Source organism: Egretta garzetta, unplaced genomic scaffold (assembly GCF_000687185.1).
Source record: "Egretta garzetta isolate BGI_Z169 unplaced genomic scaffold, ASM68718v1 scaffold574, whole genome shotgun sequence".
NCBI lineage: Eukaryota > Metazoa > Chordata > Aves > Pelecaniformes > Ardeidae > Egretta > Egretta garzetta.
This window is the reverse complement of record NW_009259488.1, coordinates 261,388-277,707: the sequence shown is the minus strand read 5'-3', so window position 1 is coordinate 277,707 and position 16,320 is coordinate 261,388. Positions and strand designations below refer to the sequence as shown.

Genomic DNA, 16,320 nt, shown 5'->3' with positions numbered 1-16,320 from the left:
ACAGTGGTGACACTTGGATTGACGCTTCCATAACTGCAAGGGCCAGGTACTTCGTTTCCATTTAAATCGAAGTTTAGAACAAGCTGGTCTGACCAACGTTAGCTCAATCCAACTCCAGCAAAAGAGAGTGCTACAGTAATTGCACACGTTACAGCCCACAGCTGCTTTAAGAGCAAATTTAGGATGGCTCCAGCCCAATCTCCCCCTGCAGTGACCTCCCTATGCAACGGGGAGGCCACATTTTCAATTTGCAGGTCTCCCGTGGGCTGGGGAATCTCATCACACCCTGTCCCACACGGCGCGAAGGGACGACAGCATTCTCGGTGCCCGGCATGGCCAGCAGCTGCTCACCTGGCGAGAGGCAATTTTCTCCATGGGGAAAAGCTGTAAATTGCATTGGAAGATTTGTAAGATTTTTTTTTTTTTTTTTTTTTTTAATTAAAGCTATCTCCTCCTCAGAGCTGCTCAGTGGAGGCAGCCACCTTGGCAAGCCCAGGCTTTGCTCAGCAGGGAAACATGGAGCCACCGCTGCCGCCCCTCCTGCTCTGATCCCGCAGCCTGAGGAAAACCCGCTGGGTTTTTATGGGGGAACCACACGTCAGAGGGGGCTCATTTCTGCTCATGGGGATGCTTCATGGTGGACAACCTCAGCTTCTGCATGAAGGGCCGCTCCAGTGGGGATGGCTGTTGTCATTCCATGGGTCACAATGTGGTCCCCCCGGCCCAGGATACCAAAGAGAGGTGTTAAGATGCCCCAGGCTGCCCTCCTGTCCTTCTCCATCAGCAGCATCCACATGAGCATGTGGGGCTCGCCCTCCACCGACCAGGACAGAGCACAGGGCAACCTGCCACCAAAGACACCTCCTCTGAGGCAGTGGCCAGCTGGCACCTGGGCCAACAACTGCACCAACAGGCACTGCCCAGCCTTTTGGTGGGGTCATCCAGGGTCTCCCAGTCCTTCACCACCTCCTACCCTTGCAGTCTTAAACACAAATGCACTCTGCCATCTAGTGATCTTGGGCAAAAAGGATTGCTCCTGGCGATAGCAGCCACTCAAGATCAGGAGAGCTGGCTTTGCACCAGGACTGGGGGGTTCCCCAGGTTTTATTCCCTGCTGGTACAACGGGGATGGTGTCTGCTGGCACAGAGAGCACCCTGCTTGCCAGGGCTGCCAGCAGAAGGGAAGGACCACCCTTCGGTGTTTGGTAGGTCCATGACACAGTCAGGGCTCGGTATCCTGGCTGCTGATGAGCACAGGGCACAGTCCCATTGGGAGCAGCCTGGCCCCAACGTTTCTGCTGGGAGACAGGGGCTTCCCAAAGCACCAAAAGCAGTCACAGCACCTTCTGCTGGGGGGCTGAAGCGAGCAATGTCCAGAATCAAGACTGGGATCAACCTGACCAATGGATCCAGCACAACCAGGGATTGAGAAGAAACCTTCCATGAAAATTCAGGACAAAATCTGTGGGCAGCTGGCCCCCTCAGGAGTCCTCACCAGATTACTAGCCCACCACTGCTTTGTGCCATACCCTCAATGTCCTGGAAAGGCAGCAAGATGACATGGATGCAATGGAGAGCAGAGCTGGATCCACCACTTCCCTGGAAGCAAAAAGCCAGCCCTGAGACCCTGCATTTCAGTCCCCAAGGTGAGGGACAAACACACTTAGGGATTAGTCCTGTCCTCACCAAGCCATGGGGTGAAGCTTTGACCCTGATTTTGAAGGGGGGAGGCATTTGTAACACTTGGACTCCTACAGAGAGTGCCCAAGACAGATTGCAATCGCAATCCAGTAAACATTAAATCTCTTCACACCATTTCTTATGACAGATGATACCAATCTCCTGGCCATAGCTCTGAAAAAAGGGACATTCCTCATAAGCAATGCCAAAGTGAGGAAAGAACAGCTTTTTTTCTCTTTTACTCCCTTCTAAGCAAAGGGACATGTGGAATTTGGTGAAACATCACCACTCCCTCTTTCTTCCTTCACAGTTTGGAGGCTTCTTTGAACAACCACACTCTAATCCTGTCTCTGTAGTTTTGACTGGACTGCACTTTGGACTTTTCACAAGGAGGAACCATAAAGGAAGATCTGCTCAGTGCACAGCACATCTGGCAGAGGATCTGTAACTATCACCCATCTCCAAATGCTTGCCTGAGGATGTGATACTTCTTCCCACTGGGATTCAAGACACTCATCTGAGGCCTTTCAAAAAAGCCAGAGGGATGGGGCTGGGGGGCCGCTAGTGATACCAACCACTCTCCTGGGGTCCCCAGCTGCCACAGAGAGGCTCACCTGTCTCTGAGGAGATGTTCACCTCCACACTGAGGTCAGGAATGGGTGCTCCCTGGAAGGTGGCCACACACAGGTAGGTACCATAGTCGCTGAACCTCAAGTCAATAATCTCCAAGCTGCAGGTTACAGGTGGGAGCTCAGGGTCATTCCTGGTGATGAGCAATCGGTCTGAGAACCTGGCTGGTTTCCCATTCTTGTACCAGGAATAAACAACCTTCTCCTGAGGGACAGCATCCACGTGGCACGAGAGCTTCAAGTCCTGGCCTAACTGGATGGTCTCGCTCTCTTTGATCACATCAGGGGTTATCTGGAAGGTGGCATTCTTCATGGCTGGGGTGAACACAAGCGAGAAACTGGTTAGGGACAGCAGTGTCTTGTATGGGACAGGACAACAGCTCTTTGCTCCTCAGGAAGGCAACATCTCCATGCAAAACCTGCCTTAAGGCTAAGCGCCGGCTACATTCCTACAATAGATCCCTAGGGCCTCACATCTGGCAGTCTGGGATCATTCCCTAGCCCAGGACAGTGCTACAGCCCAGGACAAGGCTGCATGCAGTGCTAGCACAGCTGCTGGTCTGGGAGCAAAGAAGCTTCCACAGAGGCTTCTCCAGAATACTGATCTCTGCTAAGTATCACGGTCACCCACAGCTGTACAAGAACAGCCAGGAAAAATGCAAATCTAGCCCCTCCACCCTGAAAACCCATGCTCTGAGAAAAAGAGCGACTTACACCGCACCAGCAGGTTCACTGTCTTCTTTGCTGGGTTCCCCACGTTGTTGATGGCCGTGCAATTGTAGTAGCCCGAGTCCTCCACGCGGATCCTCCAGATAGTGAGGTTGCCTCCTTGCACAAGGCTGTTAGGAGGCATTGGGCCAGGAGAGTGAGACCAAACCACCTCTGGCTGTGGGTCACCGCCCGTCAGAGAGCACTGCATAGTGATGTTGTCACCAGGGTTGACCACCAGTGTCTCATTGACAGACAGTTTCAGAGCAGGTGGGGCTGGAAGAGTACAAAGAGGGACACTTTGGAGCTTGAAAAAGACCCACCTACTTGTTTGTGCACAGCTCCATACTTTCTAGGATTTGTTCTTGAAGATGGCTGGATTGAGTAGGGAGAGCTGGAGGGATCCATGAATTCATTACAAATTCAGTGTGTTTGTGAACCTAAAGCATTATCATTACCGTGTCCTTCAGTTAGAGCACCCTCCTCTGTTATGGTCAGGGAAGACTGCAGGCAGGACCTCACGCCACCCCAGAACAGAGGCCATACCTAAACCACGCCACCGCTAGGGCTTAGGATTGGGGCATAAGCTAGGTATGATATTTCAGCAGCGTTTAGTGCAGGTTCTCTAGGCTTAGGGCTCAGGTCAGCAGAAAAGCCTGATGAACAGGTAGGAGTGGCAAGCAGACAAAATTTGGCAGTGGAGAACCCAGAGGCTTCTTGACTCCTGATGCAGCCAACTGCAGCAAGGCAGAAGGGTGCTGGAAAGATGCTGTGACTCTGCATCACCACAGTGCCCCCCGTCCTCCCTGTCTGTGACTCCCCTGACTCTAGACAAGCCCTGCAGAAGCATCACCGGAGAAAAGGCTCAATGGGTAGCTCCTATTAGAGCATCCGTATCTCCTTTGCTGCAACACAACAGTATGAATCAGAGTCTGCTCACGCCTTGGACAGAAACAGCATGCTGGGCTGAGCCCTGGGAAGAAAAAGGCAGGAGAACAAGAGATGCATTGTCATAAGGCATGGGTAGCTGCAACCATGGATTGAGCTTAGCATCTCAGGACCCGATCCAAAGTGTGCTGGGAAGCTCACTCGGACATCAGGGGTTGCTGGACGGTTCTCACAATCCCAAGGGAAGGTCAGGCAGAGCACCAGGTGCATGCCCAAGTCACAGCCTGCTCCTTCTGCCTGATCACCAGAGCTCCACCCTGATGGAGAGGGGGAGGAGAAAGGACAGGCTCAGAGGAGCCTGCTTGAACCCAACAGCTGTTTGTGTTCTAGGACAGTTGGGATTAAACCAGTCCTCCCATACAGAGCTGCCATCCCAAGACGATTTGGGGAAGGTCTACCATTAAAAAAGGACCTCAGCTATCCTGTGATATGCCCCTCCATCTCTCACACCCAACTAGGTGTCTTTGAGAGGCAAAGCCTTTGCCAGGCAGCTGGTCCTTGCAGCCCAGAGCCTGACACAGAGGACCAGGGCCTGTCAGCACCATAACAGACCATGAACAGCTTTGCACCCACTCTTGACCTCCTTCACCTCCACAGGTGTCAAATACATTCCTCTACGGACCTCGGGGCTGTAGACCAGGTCACAGGGATTGTCTTTCATGTACAACTGAACGACTGGGACTGATTCAAAATGTCTAGACAACCTCTCCTTTGAATACCCTAGTACCTGTTTTGGTTTATTTTATTTCTGCACCCTTCTCACTACATCCCCCAACAGGAACCGATCCAAAAAACTTCCCTTTGTATTCTCTATTTCATCCCATGAAAAGCCTTTTAAAAGCCCTTGTCAGCACCATCACTGGCTCCATCCAGACGAAGCTGAGAAAGTAGCAGTCCCCAGCACAAAGGCGGGGAGTATGTTTTAAGTAACAGCCATAATAATGCAAAATAAGACATTGTTCCATATTCATGAAGCCTGATTTAACAGCATCATTATTTCTGCCTCTTCTCTCCCTGGACCCTGCACTAATGAGCTGTGCTGGATTTGTGTTGGATCTCTGAATTACAGCCCGTACAAACAAGGCGAGGAGGACTGCCCTCCCCTCAGCACCGGAGCCATAATTTAGCAGGGCAACTACTGCCATGCTGGGATATTGCTTTGGGGCACTGAGTCAAGTGTCCTCTCCCTGGCCATGGCATGGTTTGTGCCAGAGGTGGCCAGCTCTGCCTAAGGAAGAAGGTTCCTTGCCTAGGAATCTCTACCCATCCCCATCAGAGCTGGAGAAAGGCTGAGACCAGCCTGTGTCTGGAGAGAAGATGTCAGAGCTGGGGAGCACAAACCAGAGGTCCTGCATTGCTCTGGTTAAGAGTTCGGGATCTTGCGGCGTTTCATGTGCACGTATCTGAACAACGCTCATCTTGCCCAGCAGGGACATGTCCTGGGCAAGGCAACACGACAAAAACCAGTGATGTGCTGGTGCAAGCTCTGCCTCGGGGTCGGTTGTGTGGGCATGCAGGAGGGAGGCAGGGAAACTGCAAAGCTGCCACCAAGCACAGCTCCAAGGCAGCAAGCTCCCACGATGGGCCCCAAACCAGCACCCTGGCAGGGGCAGCCTGCGCGGGCTCCCACTCCCACTCCCGTCAGCAGGCAGAGGTTAACAGTCTGCAGACATTGTTATGCAGGAGATGAATCTCATTTATTTGTAACCTGTGGCAATTCCTTTTGTTCTTGGCTCAGAAAACCTGCTGGCGGAGTCTGCCGAGCAGCAAGGGGACCATTAAAAACAAAGAGTCGCTTTCAATTCCCTTTGAAGTCCAATTTGCTGCAGTAAAACTGCAGGAGAATTAACCAGCCGGGCTGCTTAATTTTGCAGAAATCAAGGAAGGGGAAAACATCAGCCTTGACCCTGCTGGAGCAGGTGACAGCAGCCCAGTGCTGAGCTGGTCCCGTGGCTCTGCGGACCCAACCTGCTGCTCTAGAGCCACACGACAGCCGCAGGACAGAGGAGGAGCGGGGAAAACTCCTTCCCATTAAGGTTGCAGACCAAGAACCCGTCCCCTGCTGCAAGGGCCAAGCTGCTGACACGGAGATCGGGAGAAGCACATCTCCTTGCCGGAGACTACGCTCTGCCCAAAGGTCGCTGCCAGAGGAGCCAAAGTGAACCAGCTGAGGAACGGCAAACGAACTGGGAAGAGAAGACTCCCTTGGCCCGACATGACCTGACCCACCAATTCCCCTCCAGGTCCGTACTACTTGGGTCTATAAATATTTAAGAGAACGATTTCCATGCACCTCTGCGCCCTTTGGGCCCTCCTCAGTTGCAAAGGCAAAGGCAACCTGAGCAAAGCTGCTCAGGATTCTGGGCACAGCCAAGGCTACGGAGGCTGCTGAAAGCACAAGCGCAAGAGGGAAAGAAGAGACCTATGCAAAAAATGAGAGAATTAAAGATTTTTCTTTAAATATTTTCTCATCTATGCACAGTACTACCTACAGGGCAAGTAAGCCCTGGATATTCATGTTAAATATACTTGTGCTATTTAACACGAACCCTGCTCACACTGCAATGCCAGCTTCATTTTCACCGCCGGCTTTTAATACAATTTGCTAGGAACACATTTTCCATGGCCCCTTTGAGCTGGTAGTGTCAGGCTCTGCCGTAACTACGTATAAATACACATCTATCACCAAACAACAGGAAAAAAGAACCAGCTGTGTGTGCTACGTGGTCCAAGTTCCGAGCTTAGGTAAGTACCTAGGAAGTTGGTGTAAATTCAGCCAAATCACCGGCTTCTGATCTGGCCACAACCTGAAAATACATTTTCCCCATTCACTCAGTAAAGGGGCTGGCCTGAAATGAAGGGTAGGCTCCCTGCGCTTGGGCTGGCAGCGGGGAGTGGACATGAAGAGAAATTTGATTTTCCAACTCTTCAAAGGTAAAGACACAACAGGGAAGAAGAACTGTATGAGATCCCCTTCTTCATCAGCAGCACAAGATAAGTTTTTAAAGGGAATATTCCAGCATTTGCTACGGTCTCATCCTGAGAGAAATTCAGGCAGTGGTGTGAGTTGCTCGAGACATGTTCTCACTACATCGAGAATATTTTTTTCCTGACATTAGCTATAGTTCACTTTCTTAAGCTCATTATTTTTCTTCTTCCCACCTAAAATGATGCAACTATTGTTCAGCACCTTGGGCTCAAGTCAGATCAATAAACATAATTTATGCAGTATCAACAAAATCCCATCAACAGTTGGCAACATCAAAAGAGTTCTGTTTCCACCGCGCAAAGATGACACAAGGGATGCAAACCGCTTTGTGTTACATTAGAGAGGTGAATAATTCAAACAACTACAATGCCTTTCTTTCTGATCATGGAATACCCCAGGGCTGGAAGCAATTTCCTGACATTTACTTATTATTTGAAACTATTCAACACATGCAGGGCCTTTGTGGGTGGGGTTTTTTGGCGGGTGTGGGTTTGGGTTTGGGTTTTTTTTTAATGAACGGGTTGCAATCAGATTCTTGCAAGTATTTGGTACGTGATACTCAGTCACCGGTCGGTTATTGCAGGTCAAGCAAGAGGCACCAAACTGATTCTGTTCGCAGCTGCAGGCACACTCAAGCACTGCCAGTATGAATATCAGTGTAAAATTTATTTATTGGGAAGGCACCGGAGATATTTGCTTTCCACAAACATCGGCACCAGCGGAGCCCGTTAGCTGGGAGGTGCTGAGAGCGCAGCTTGGCAAACCAGGCCAGAGTCACACACGAATGAATTATTTGCAAGAACTCCTGCAGCATCTGCCCCACTCTAGACGGCGTGGAATCTATTTTTAAAGTCACTTAGAATTATAAATAAATAAACCAGTGTCTGGATTAAAAACTCCATAGTGTCCCAACACCTACACGTAGTCTGTTTTAATGATCTCACAGCAGGGCTGGCCAAGGCACCGCCTATACGCAGAGCTACAAAAAATCAGAGCATCCCTGGCCACAAAACTTCTGTGCGAAGGATTTGGAATCCTAGCAGCCCTGTACCTGAACGTGAGGTGCTGCAAGCCCTTGGCAGGGTGCCGTTACCCTCCTGGAGGGGTAATGGCTGTTGAGCAGGTGAGGGATCGGAGGGCTGCGGGGACCCTCGGTGTCCCCTCTTACCTGTGGTGTTGGTGAGCTGGAAGGTGATGGATTTGTCAGGGATGCTGCAGACATTGCGGACGGACACCTGGCACGTGTAGCTGGCGTAATCCTGGGGCCGCAGGTTCTTCCACAGCTCATCATTGCAAGCCCATAACCTGTCTCAATGTTTACAGATTACCAGCAGCTCCCATCGAAACCTCAGGGAACTGTGCAGACTCCAAACCCCCCTAGCTATATAAAACGGAGGCACAAAATGTTTGCAGTGGTGAACTCCACCTCCAGGATTTCTCAGAACACCCAGCAACCAACCGCATTTAACCTGAAAGCATCGCTGAACAGCTCTAGGCACAACTCCTCATCAACTGCCGTCAGAATCATCTTGCGGAACTTGAAAAACCTTAAACGTCCCAGAACAGACCCTGAGATCTCACACCGAGATGTCGATAGGAACCCAAGGGATGTCATTGGGGTCTCCACATTGCAAACCCAAAGCACGCCAGAGCAGATTCAGGCATTAACGCTGGCCTCAATATGACAAGTTCAACAGTTACGCCGTAAAACTTTGCAGTACAGGGGAAAAAAAGATTATTCACTGAAATACTCAAAGAACCCCCTGAAACTTTCTGATTGCCCTTCTCCAGATTCTAATCTCATTTATGCTGGCGTAAATCCAGCGTGACTGCACAGACTTTGACAGCATCTTCTCATACTACGGTAACAAACAAGCAAAACAAAATCACTCCCTGGCACTCCATTAGTTACTGGCTTGTTATAGAAATAGAAACAAGTTGTTAAATTAACAATAGATGCATTCTGTAGAATTTTATTTATGGAATGTGGAAAGCTCTGAGATGCATCCTGTGGTTTGTGCGCCCTGCAACTCATACGTCTTCCCCCGACAGCTTGTCGCTGCTGTTCTCCTTGCGTTTGTCTAAATCTCTTTTGGAGAAACCATTCTATAATTGCCTGCAAACGTGAGAAGGTGTCAGCACGACAAATCCTCTTGAGGACAACCTCAAGGGACTGGACGATGAGCTCAGGCATGCTAATATGCGGAGAAAGAGGATCTGAACTGAGTAAATTAGAAAGATAAATACCTAGGAGACCAATAACCCTATGAAAGTCCCGTCCCCTGAGATTTGTTGCTATGCCACACAAATGATGGCATTTACAATGTGCATGTCAACTACTTACTTACAGTATCATCTGTATCCTGCTTATTGATTAGTAAATGCTGGGTAAATGTATATAAACCTTCAGCGTAAGTAAGTTTTAAAAAGCTTAAACAGTAAAGTCTTCACCTCCTTTTTGATGGAAAAGCCTACCCAAACCTGACACCGATACCAGTTCGTCTCTAAGACAACATTACAACCCCCTGCGAAGGATGCTGTGTTAAGTGTAGCGCCTTTGAGCTCCAGCAAGATTTTCCCCTCCCAGTGGCGTTGCAGAGGTGTGGCTTGGTTAACTTCAACTCTTGCCAACCCAAACTCCCAGGGTTATGCTGGTTCTAAGCAGAGGACTGTCAGGGCATGTCTGTAGGAGCGCAGCAGTCCTAACACCCTCTCTCTGAGCTGGGAACGACCCGTCCCATCGTAGTGGGGACATTGCCCGAGAGGAGCCGCAGGATGCTGGGTCGTTTGCACATCAATGCTGCGTGCAACACGGTAAAATTCTGTCAGATGCCTGCCTTAGCCAAAGAAAATATCTCAAGTCCTAAGACATCCCCTCATTAAGCAATGTCTCCTGGTAATTACACCGAGCTTAGTGAAGGCTGGAAGAGCTTCCTCTAAGGCCAGGGATGTCCTGGTTGGATGCCACATAGCGCGGAACCAGGCAAACCTCTCTTCAGGACCCAGCAGCAGCGCTGACCGACAGCGTTTCTGCAAATCTGCCACTAACCTGCAGCTCTCTCCTCTCTCCTCATCCCCCTGAATGTTTCCATTTGGCTGCCCATTTCCATGACCTACGGAGATGGCGTGTTTCAATAAAATATGAACACGACTACATTAACTGAAAGGTTGCCTGGAGCATCGCTCATAAATCAAACTCATCCAGAATGCGCTCAGGACCCGGCTTTGGGAGCGCGAGGAGGTGCGTGGGATGAAATGGGTGCCCTGGGGAGCGGCCCTTTCAGCCCTCCCTTCCCACCCATCATCACCTCGTGCTGCCGAACGGCCTGGCTGGAAGCGTTGAGGCTGGTTAGCATCTGAAGGACATTCAGAGCCAGAGCTTAGCTTAGGAAAACATGCCCCGAGTGCCTTGGCAAAAGAAAAATTCTCCTCTGTCTCCCACCGGGCTAATTACTGTGAAGAAAGAGGGGCAAGTCCAGCATAGGCAAGCAGGAGAAGCAGGAAGGATGTGGTTACCCTGCCACAGGCCAACAGAAAGTGCCCAGGCAGTTGGGCTGCCTCTGTTCCTTATGGCCATTAGGAAAATCTCTTCATCATTTGCCTCATGGATCCCACAGCAATTCCTGCCATTCACTCACACTGCTGAACAGGAAGCAATTCCCCTGATTTATGGAGCTTAGGCACTCAATTAAGAAAAAAAAAAAAAAAAAAAAAAGAGTGATGGGAAGTAGAGGAGACCCAATCTTGGGATTGTTTGCTTGGATTTTAGTCTCGGCCATCCAACAGCCAAGGAGCCTCATTAGGGGAGCTGTGACCTGCTCTCAGGGACGATGCCAAAAAGGGGAAGGGAATTCTAGGCTGTCCTGCTCCCTCCTGCTGCTCTGCTCCTCTTGTTCCCTGGGAACCCACATACAGAAGTAGGCTCTACCAGCTCTTTTGGAGACATTGCTCCCTGCAGGGGCCACCACCCTCTCCCCAGCATCGCAGTCCACACAGGGTAAGAAAAGTCATCTACTACCGAGCGCCCTGCATTGGCAAGATGCTCAACACAAGCTGCGGAGGTTGCAGTCTTCTCACCTGTGTGTAGAGGGGTTCATAGATGTCCACACCATTGTCCTGACTGTGGGAAAGCGTCTCAGCTCCCCGTTTCCAGATGAAGCGAGCTGGTGGGTTGGAGTTGACAGTGCAGCGGAGGAAGACAGTCTTCTCCTGGTAGAAGCTGCCACGTACGTCGCTGATGGTCTGGTGAACGGTGAGAACAGGTTCATCTAGATCTGGAAGGAAGGTAAGGAGGGCCGCAGCAGTTGTTAGTGAAGCTTGGTCTGCACGTATAGCCTGCGGAGCAGATGATGCTCCAGGCGCCACAGAGGAGAGGGGAAGCTCCCACACATTTGGCTGATGACAGCTGCTGAATTAAGAGCTGATCTGAGGGCAAGTAACACAAACAATATCTAAAGGGAACAGACAGGAGAAGCCAAAATTCTCCCGCTCACCACACAACCTTCAGAGAATAGAAAGCACCCTCTGGTTTGCAGATCCCATGTGGTCCTTGAGCAAACTGACTGCCACATGCCTCTCAGACCAGTGGGCTGCTTCACCTTCCACAATGACACCCCACACCCCAAGTCACTGCTCTCTACTTCAGTGAGGGGTCAGAAGGATCCCAGGAAACTCTGCTCCATCATAATTTCTTCTACTCCCACTTTCCACTTCCCAAATCCCTCCTGAAATGATGGGGCTAAGCACACCCCACGGCTGTGAGATGCCCACACAAAGGACACGACAAACCTTCAAGTCAAGGGGTGAGAGCAGAAGTCAGGGCAAGACCAAGGAGCTGAGATGGAGAGTCATCTCCTAGACAGGAGAGAGTCTCGTGGGGTGCCGTGGGAACATGAGATGGAAAACACTGTGAAAGGTATGCACAATTTCTCTCTCTTCCTATTAAATTATCCTCTGTGCGTTTTCTCTCCCTCTTCAGCAACTTCTGCTCATTGCACCGCTATCACCCACTCCTAAACTGATCTATCCTTTTCTGGTTTCTCCCTTTACAGAAAATGCTCTTTCCAATGCCCTTGCCATACCTGCACCAGACACGCAGCCATCACGACTGGATCCGTGGTTATCAGTCACTCCACTTGCAAGGACACAAGCAACAGCCCTGCAGCAGGAAGCATATTTTCTCCATCCACCCAGGGCACACTGCTCCCTAAGGGCTGCCCGAAAAAGGAATTATTTTCTTGGGCTTTTGCACCAGACACCAATGTCTGAAGATGAAGGAAGCATGGGGAAAACCTCAGAGGGGTTCTTCTCCCAGAACCACGTTGGGACTGATTGAGATGAAATGTAAAGATACCATTTGACAAAATGGGACCAACTGACCCTCTAAAATGGAAATCCGTCCCCATGCCCTGAAGCATGTTTTATAAGGCATCTGTTGAGTTCAGCTGAAGTAATTCTACGTTTTCAGCAGCCTTATGATCCCGCCTTCAGCTGTGTCTCCACTGGGGCACACGTACCCAGTATCCCCTTGTGCTGCCAGCACTGTCTTCTGCATGTTAGCAGAGAGGAAGGGGACACGTGCTCATCACCTCCTGCTCTCCTATGCCACCTAATTTTCACAGTATTTTATTTGAGAGATCTGTACGTTTGGAAATCTGACTCCCAGAAAGGAAGGGGGAAGCAGGGATGAGTTTCTGCTAACGTGTCATCCAAATAACGCATGTTCGCCGCTGAATCACAAGCGTCAACTTGTGGATTTGCATTTTTTAATGAGCTGTGTGCTTGGTAGACAGCAGTTGTAATGGGACCTGAGATCTGTCGGCTTGACCACACTATAGCTCAGATAGGAGTACAGCCATTAGCAGAACAATGACAAGGAAAACAAAACAAAAAAAACCACTCAGCACCCAAAATCCCAAAACCCAAGGCTGAAGAAAAACATACACAGGTGGAGACAAAAAGGCTTCTCTCCATACAGTGCTGTCTCCATGTAGCCATAGGGTGACTGAATTTTATACCAAATTCTCTTGGACCAGGACCTTGGGCACAGCCTCCCCTCTTTCCCTCTTCTTTGTCCTTAACCCTCCTTTATTTATTTACACTTTACATCGGTAACTCTAGCTACCATCCTTCTGACGCTCCATTTCTCAGCAGGATGCATGGCAAAACACTTCCCTTACTTGACCAAATAAGATTTTCCACCATTCAGGTCTGCTGGCTCCCAGCCACTCCCCACACAGAAAACATCATCTTCCTTTCAGTTGCTAAACCTTTCCTCCCTTGAATCTTTCAGCCTTCCTTCGTAGCAGTCAGCTCTAAGTCTAGCCCTCCTGAGAAAAGCTAAAATAAGACCTACGATTATCTGTATGTATGTCCCTGACGTACAAGTAACGCCACTGATGTCAGTGAGTGCCACAATTTGATAAATTTGGCCCAAGGCTGCTCATGGAGATGATCGTATGGGACGTTTCATGCGCAAAATAAGCTTGCAAACATCCATTCCTTCTTTTTATTTACTTTCCCTCTCTCCCACATGGAAATACTCCAAACAGCAGCTGCCTCTCTCCCAGTACCTGACCAAGACTTTAAAGCCTCACTTGATGCCCACTTGGGGCAAAGGTATAACTTCCCACACAGGTTAGTGTTTCCAGTTTAATATCATCTTGGCACCAGTGGTGCTCTCCACACAACCTTGCTGTCTAATACTAAAAGTTCGGACACGGTTTGGTAGGCATGGTGGTGTTGGGTTGACGGCTGGACTTGATGACCTCGCCGGTCTTTTCCAACCTTAATGATGCTACAATTCTATGATTCTATGAAGTATGAGTGAGGACTAGCGCTACCTGTCAAGGACACCAAGATTCACATAGGGTGATTACTTACCTCCAACTACAAATTGGGCTGTGGGGAAAGAAGGGGTTTGTTTTCAAATTCTGGTTCATTCAGCTGAAGGTTGCCTGCGTGAGCGTTCAACAAAAACTGTGGCTTTTCCTATGTGTTCCCTTGTACCTAACTGCAAACGCTAGCAGAAAATAGTCTCTCCTCCCCAAAAACCAAGTGAGCAGAACAGAGGTGCATTACCAAGTCCATCTGCAGAGTAGATGTTAGTATGAGAAAGCCCTTGGCCACCCCATTAGCCCCACAGTTCTACAGGTCAGAGCTGCACGAGGGACCATGGAACACTACATCACTCTAGCTCCAGCCTGCACCCCAGAAGTAAAGGGAGCGCCCTCAGGGCATAAAGAGATTCATGCCACAGTCCTGTTCTTAGAGACACAGGCCCTGGCAAGTCTCATACTGAGGCCTGAGGAAAGCAAGTCCCCTTTGCAATGGAGAGTTATCATATGCCTCCACCACATGTAGGAGAAGAAATGGGCAGAGAAGCCACGCAGGTCTACGGGGGTGACAGGACTCCTCCAAACAAAGCTATGCAATGCCCATGAAGAAATGCTCATCCTATCCACAGCAGCTGCTGCTGAAGCAATCTATTTTCCCAGCCTGTAGGACGGTGCCCACACTAAACTACTCCAATACAGGGTAGGGCAAGGAAGGAACAGAGATGGGAGCTGCTCCAAGCCATGTAATACAACTGCAGATCACAAACCTCCAAAAGCCTAAGGATGTTCAAGTCTATGGCATACTTTGTGAGGGTCGTATCATTGTAGGGCTTGACAGTGGGACTAAGAGGAAGCAGTCAGGCAGCAGTTGCTGTCAGCAAAGCTCTGCCCAGACTCCAGGCAGGTACTGGGGCTTTGAAGCCTGGAGGTTGTTCCACTGACAGACAACCACAGTGCACCTCAGCACAGAAGACTGTCCTGCTAGCATTGCAGGGAGAGTTCCAGATGCTTTATCACACTTTACATCTTTTTAGCATCAGCCTCTTGCTGGCTAGGCCTTCTCAGAAGATCTGAGTGAGGAGAGGCACTTGGTGTTACTCGGGCTGGAGAAAAATGGAACAGTGGATAGCCGAGAACAATGAGCAGAATGGTAATCTTCCCCAAGAGAGCAAATCTCTTCAAAAGTTACCTAGACCTTAAATCTTGGATTCATCCCTTATGGGATAAGTTTAATTTTCCTCCCTTCTGGCCACAGCAGCCCAAGAATAGACAATATTAAGCCAGCACAAGAAACCTTCAAAACTTGGGGCCCAAGGTGGAGAACCACTGACAGCATCTCCAGAACACAAGAAGGATGGACACTGCAACCAGCCAGAGAAACACTGAGTCACTGAAACCAAGGGGTCCTCACAGATTCCTTCATGTTCACCCCTTCACAGCTCAGCCTCCTCAGGTGCATCTCGGAGTCTTTTGCTCCGTTTCCACCATGCTGCAGAGGTAGGAATGCTGGGAGCAGGGCACTGGTGTCAGGAACGCCCCAAGCATCCGAGACACCATCCATTTCAAGAAGCATTGGTTTGCTTCAACCATTGCCAGCTTCAAAATGAATAGAAAGAAAGCAGGAGCCACCTACGATGCTACATCCCAGACAAGTGCTAGGGACCTCTGGAAGCGACAGACATCACGGCACCTAGATAAGAATGACTCACATGGACAGGCAGAGCCATCTTTTTTGTTGCTGAATCTAATCTCCTAGGGGAAAGGGACCCTGGGGCCACCACACCAGTCCCTTTGCTCCTGAATCAGGTGCGCATGGTCCTAGGGCAATGCAGCTCCCTGCCGGCCCCGCAGCGAGGCAGAGACATGCAGTAGAACTGTGGGAAGGTCTGGGTTGCCGCTAAACGACTTACACTGCACATCTACTCGGATGGACTTGATGGCAGGGACCCCAACCCCATTTTCTGCTTTACAGTAATAGCGGCCCCCCTGCAGCCTTTGGATCTTCTCAATCCGAAGGGTCTCGTTAAGCACTGACGTCTCTTGGAATTTGTCCGATGCGCTGCCAGCGGTTTTGGTCCATCTCACCTGCATGAGAAGAATGAGAGAAATGCAAGCAATCAGTGACATAAAGTAGAAATCCCAGGGGACGGCAGCTCTCCCTTTGCTCCTCTTCCCCCTCCTCCCTAGCCATTCTCAAAAAACGGGCCCTACAGCACCACCAGACCTTACCAAAGCTCAACTGCTGATCTCAGTACGTCTCAGTAGACCAGCTGCTGATTCTCACCCATCACCAATCTCCACGTCCAAGTGTCCAGGATAACCCCTCAGTGCACCCAGACACACACTGCATATTTACCACTCCTGTAAATTTACCTGGTCCTGCAAATCCAGGAACTTGGTTAGTTTTATACCATTATCTGCACAGCACAGGGCTTTCGGCATTAAGCCTTGGGACCCCATGTGGCTGGTAGGCCACAAAGCTACAGCAGACGTCAGCTCACAGCTACAGAGCTTTTATTGCAGTCAACAC

At 50.0% G+C, this 16,320-nt stretch overlaps 1 protein-coding gene across 1 annotated transcript in view; it reads right to left on the bottom strand.

The window, feature by feature from the left end:
• MDGA1 (MAM domain containing glycosylphosphatidylinositol anchor 1) overlaps positions 1 to 16,320 on the bottom strand; it is a 111,666-nt gene that overhangs the window by 81,316 nt on the left and 14,030 nt on the right. The window contains exons 3-10 of the mRNA XM_009637226.2: positions 15,701 to 15,875; positions 11,032 to 11,228; positions 10,253 to 10,310; positions 10,004 to 10,067; positions 8,424 to 8,501; positions 8,123 to 8,259; positions 3,024 to 3,293; positions 2,295 to 2,624 (exon numbers count right to left, since the gene is read on the bottom strand). Coding sequence (XP_009635521.1) covers positions 2,295 to 2,624; positions 3,024 to 3,293; positions 8,123 to 8,259; positions 8,424 to 8,501; positions 10,004 to 10,067; positions 10,253 to 10,310; positions 11,032 to 11,228; positions 15,701 to 15,875 — 1,309 coding nt within the window. The remainder of the gene's footprint in view (positions 1 to 2,294; positions 2,625 to 3,023; positions 3,294 to 8,122; positions 8,260 to 8,423; positions 8,502 to 10,003; positions 10,068 to 10,252; positions 10,311 to 11,031; positions 11,229 to 15,700; positions 15,876 to 16,320) is intronic.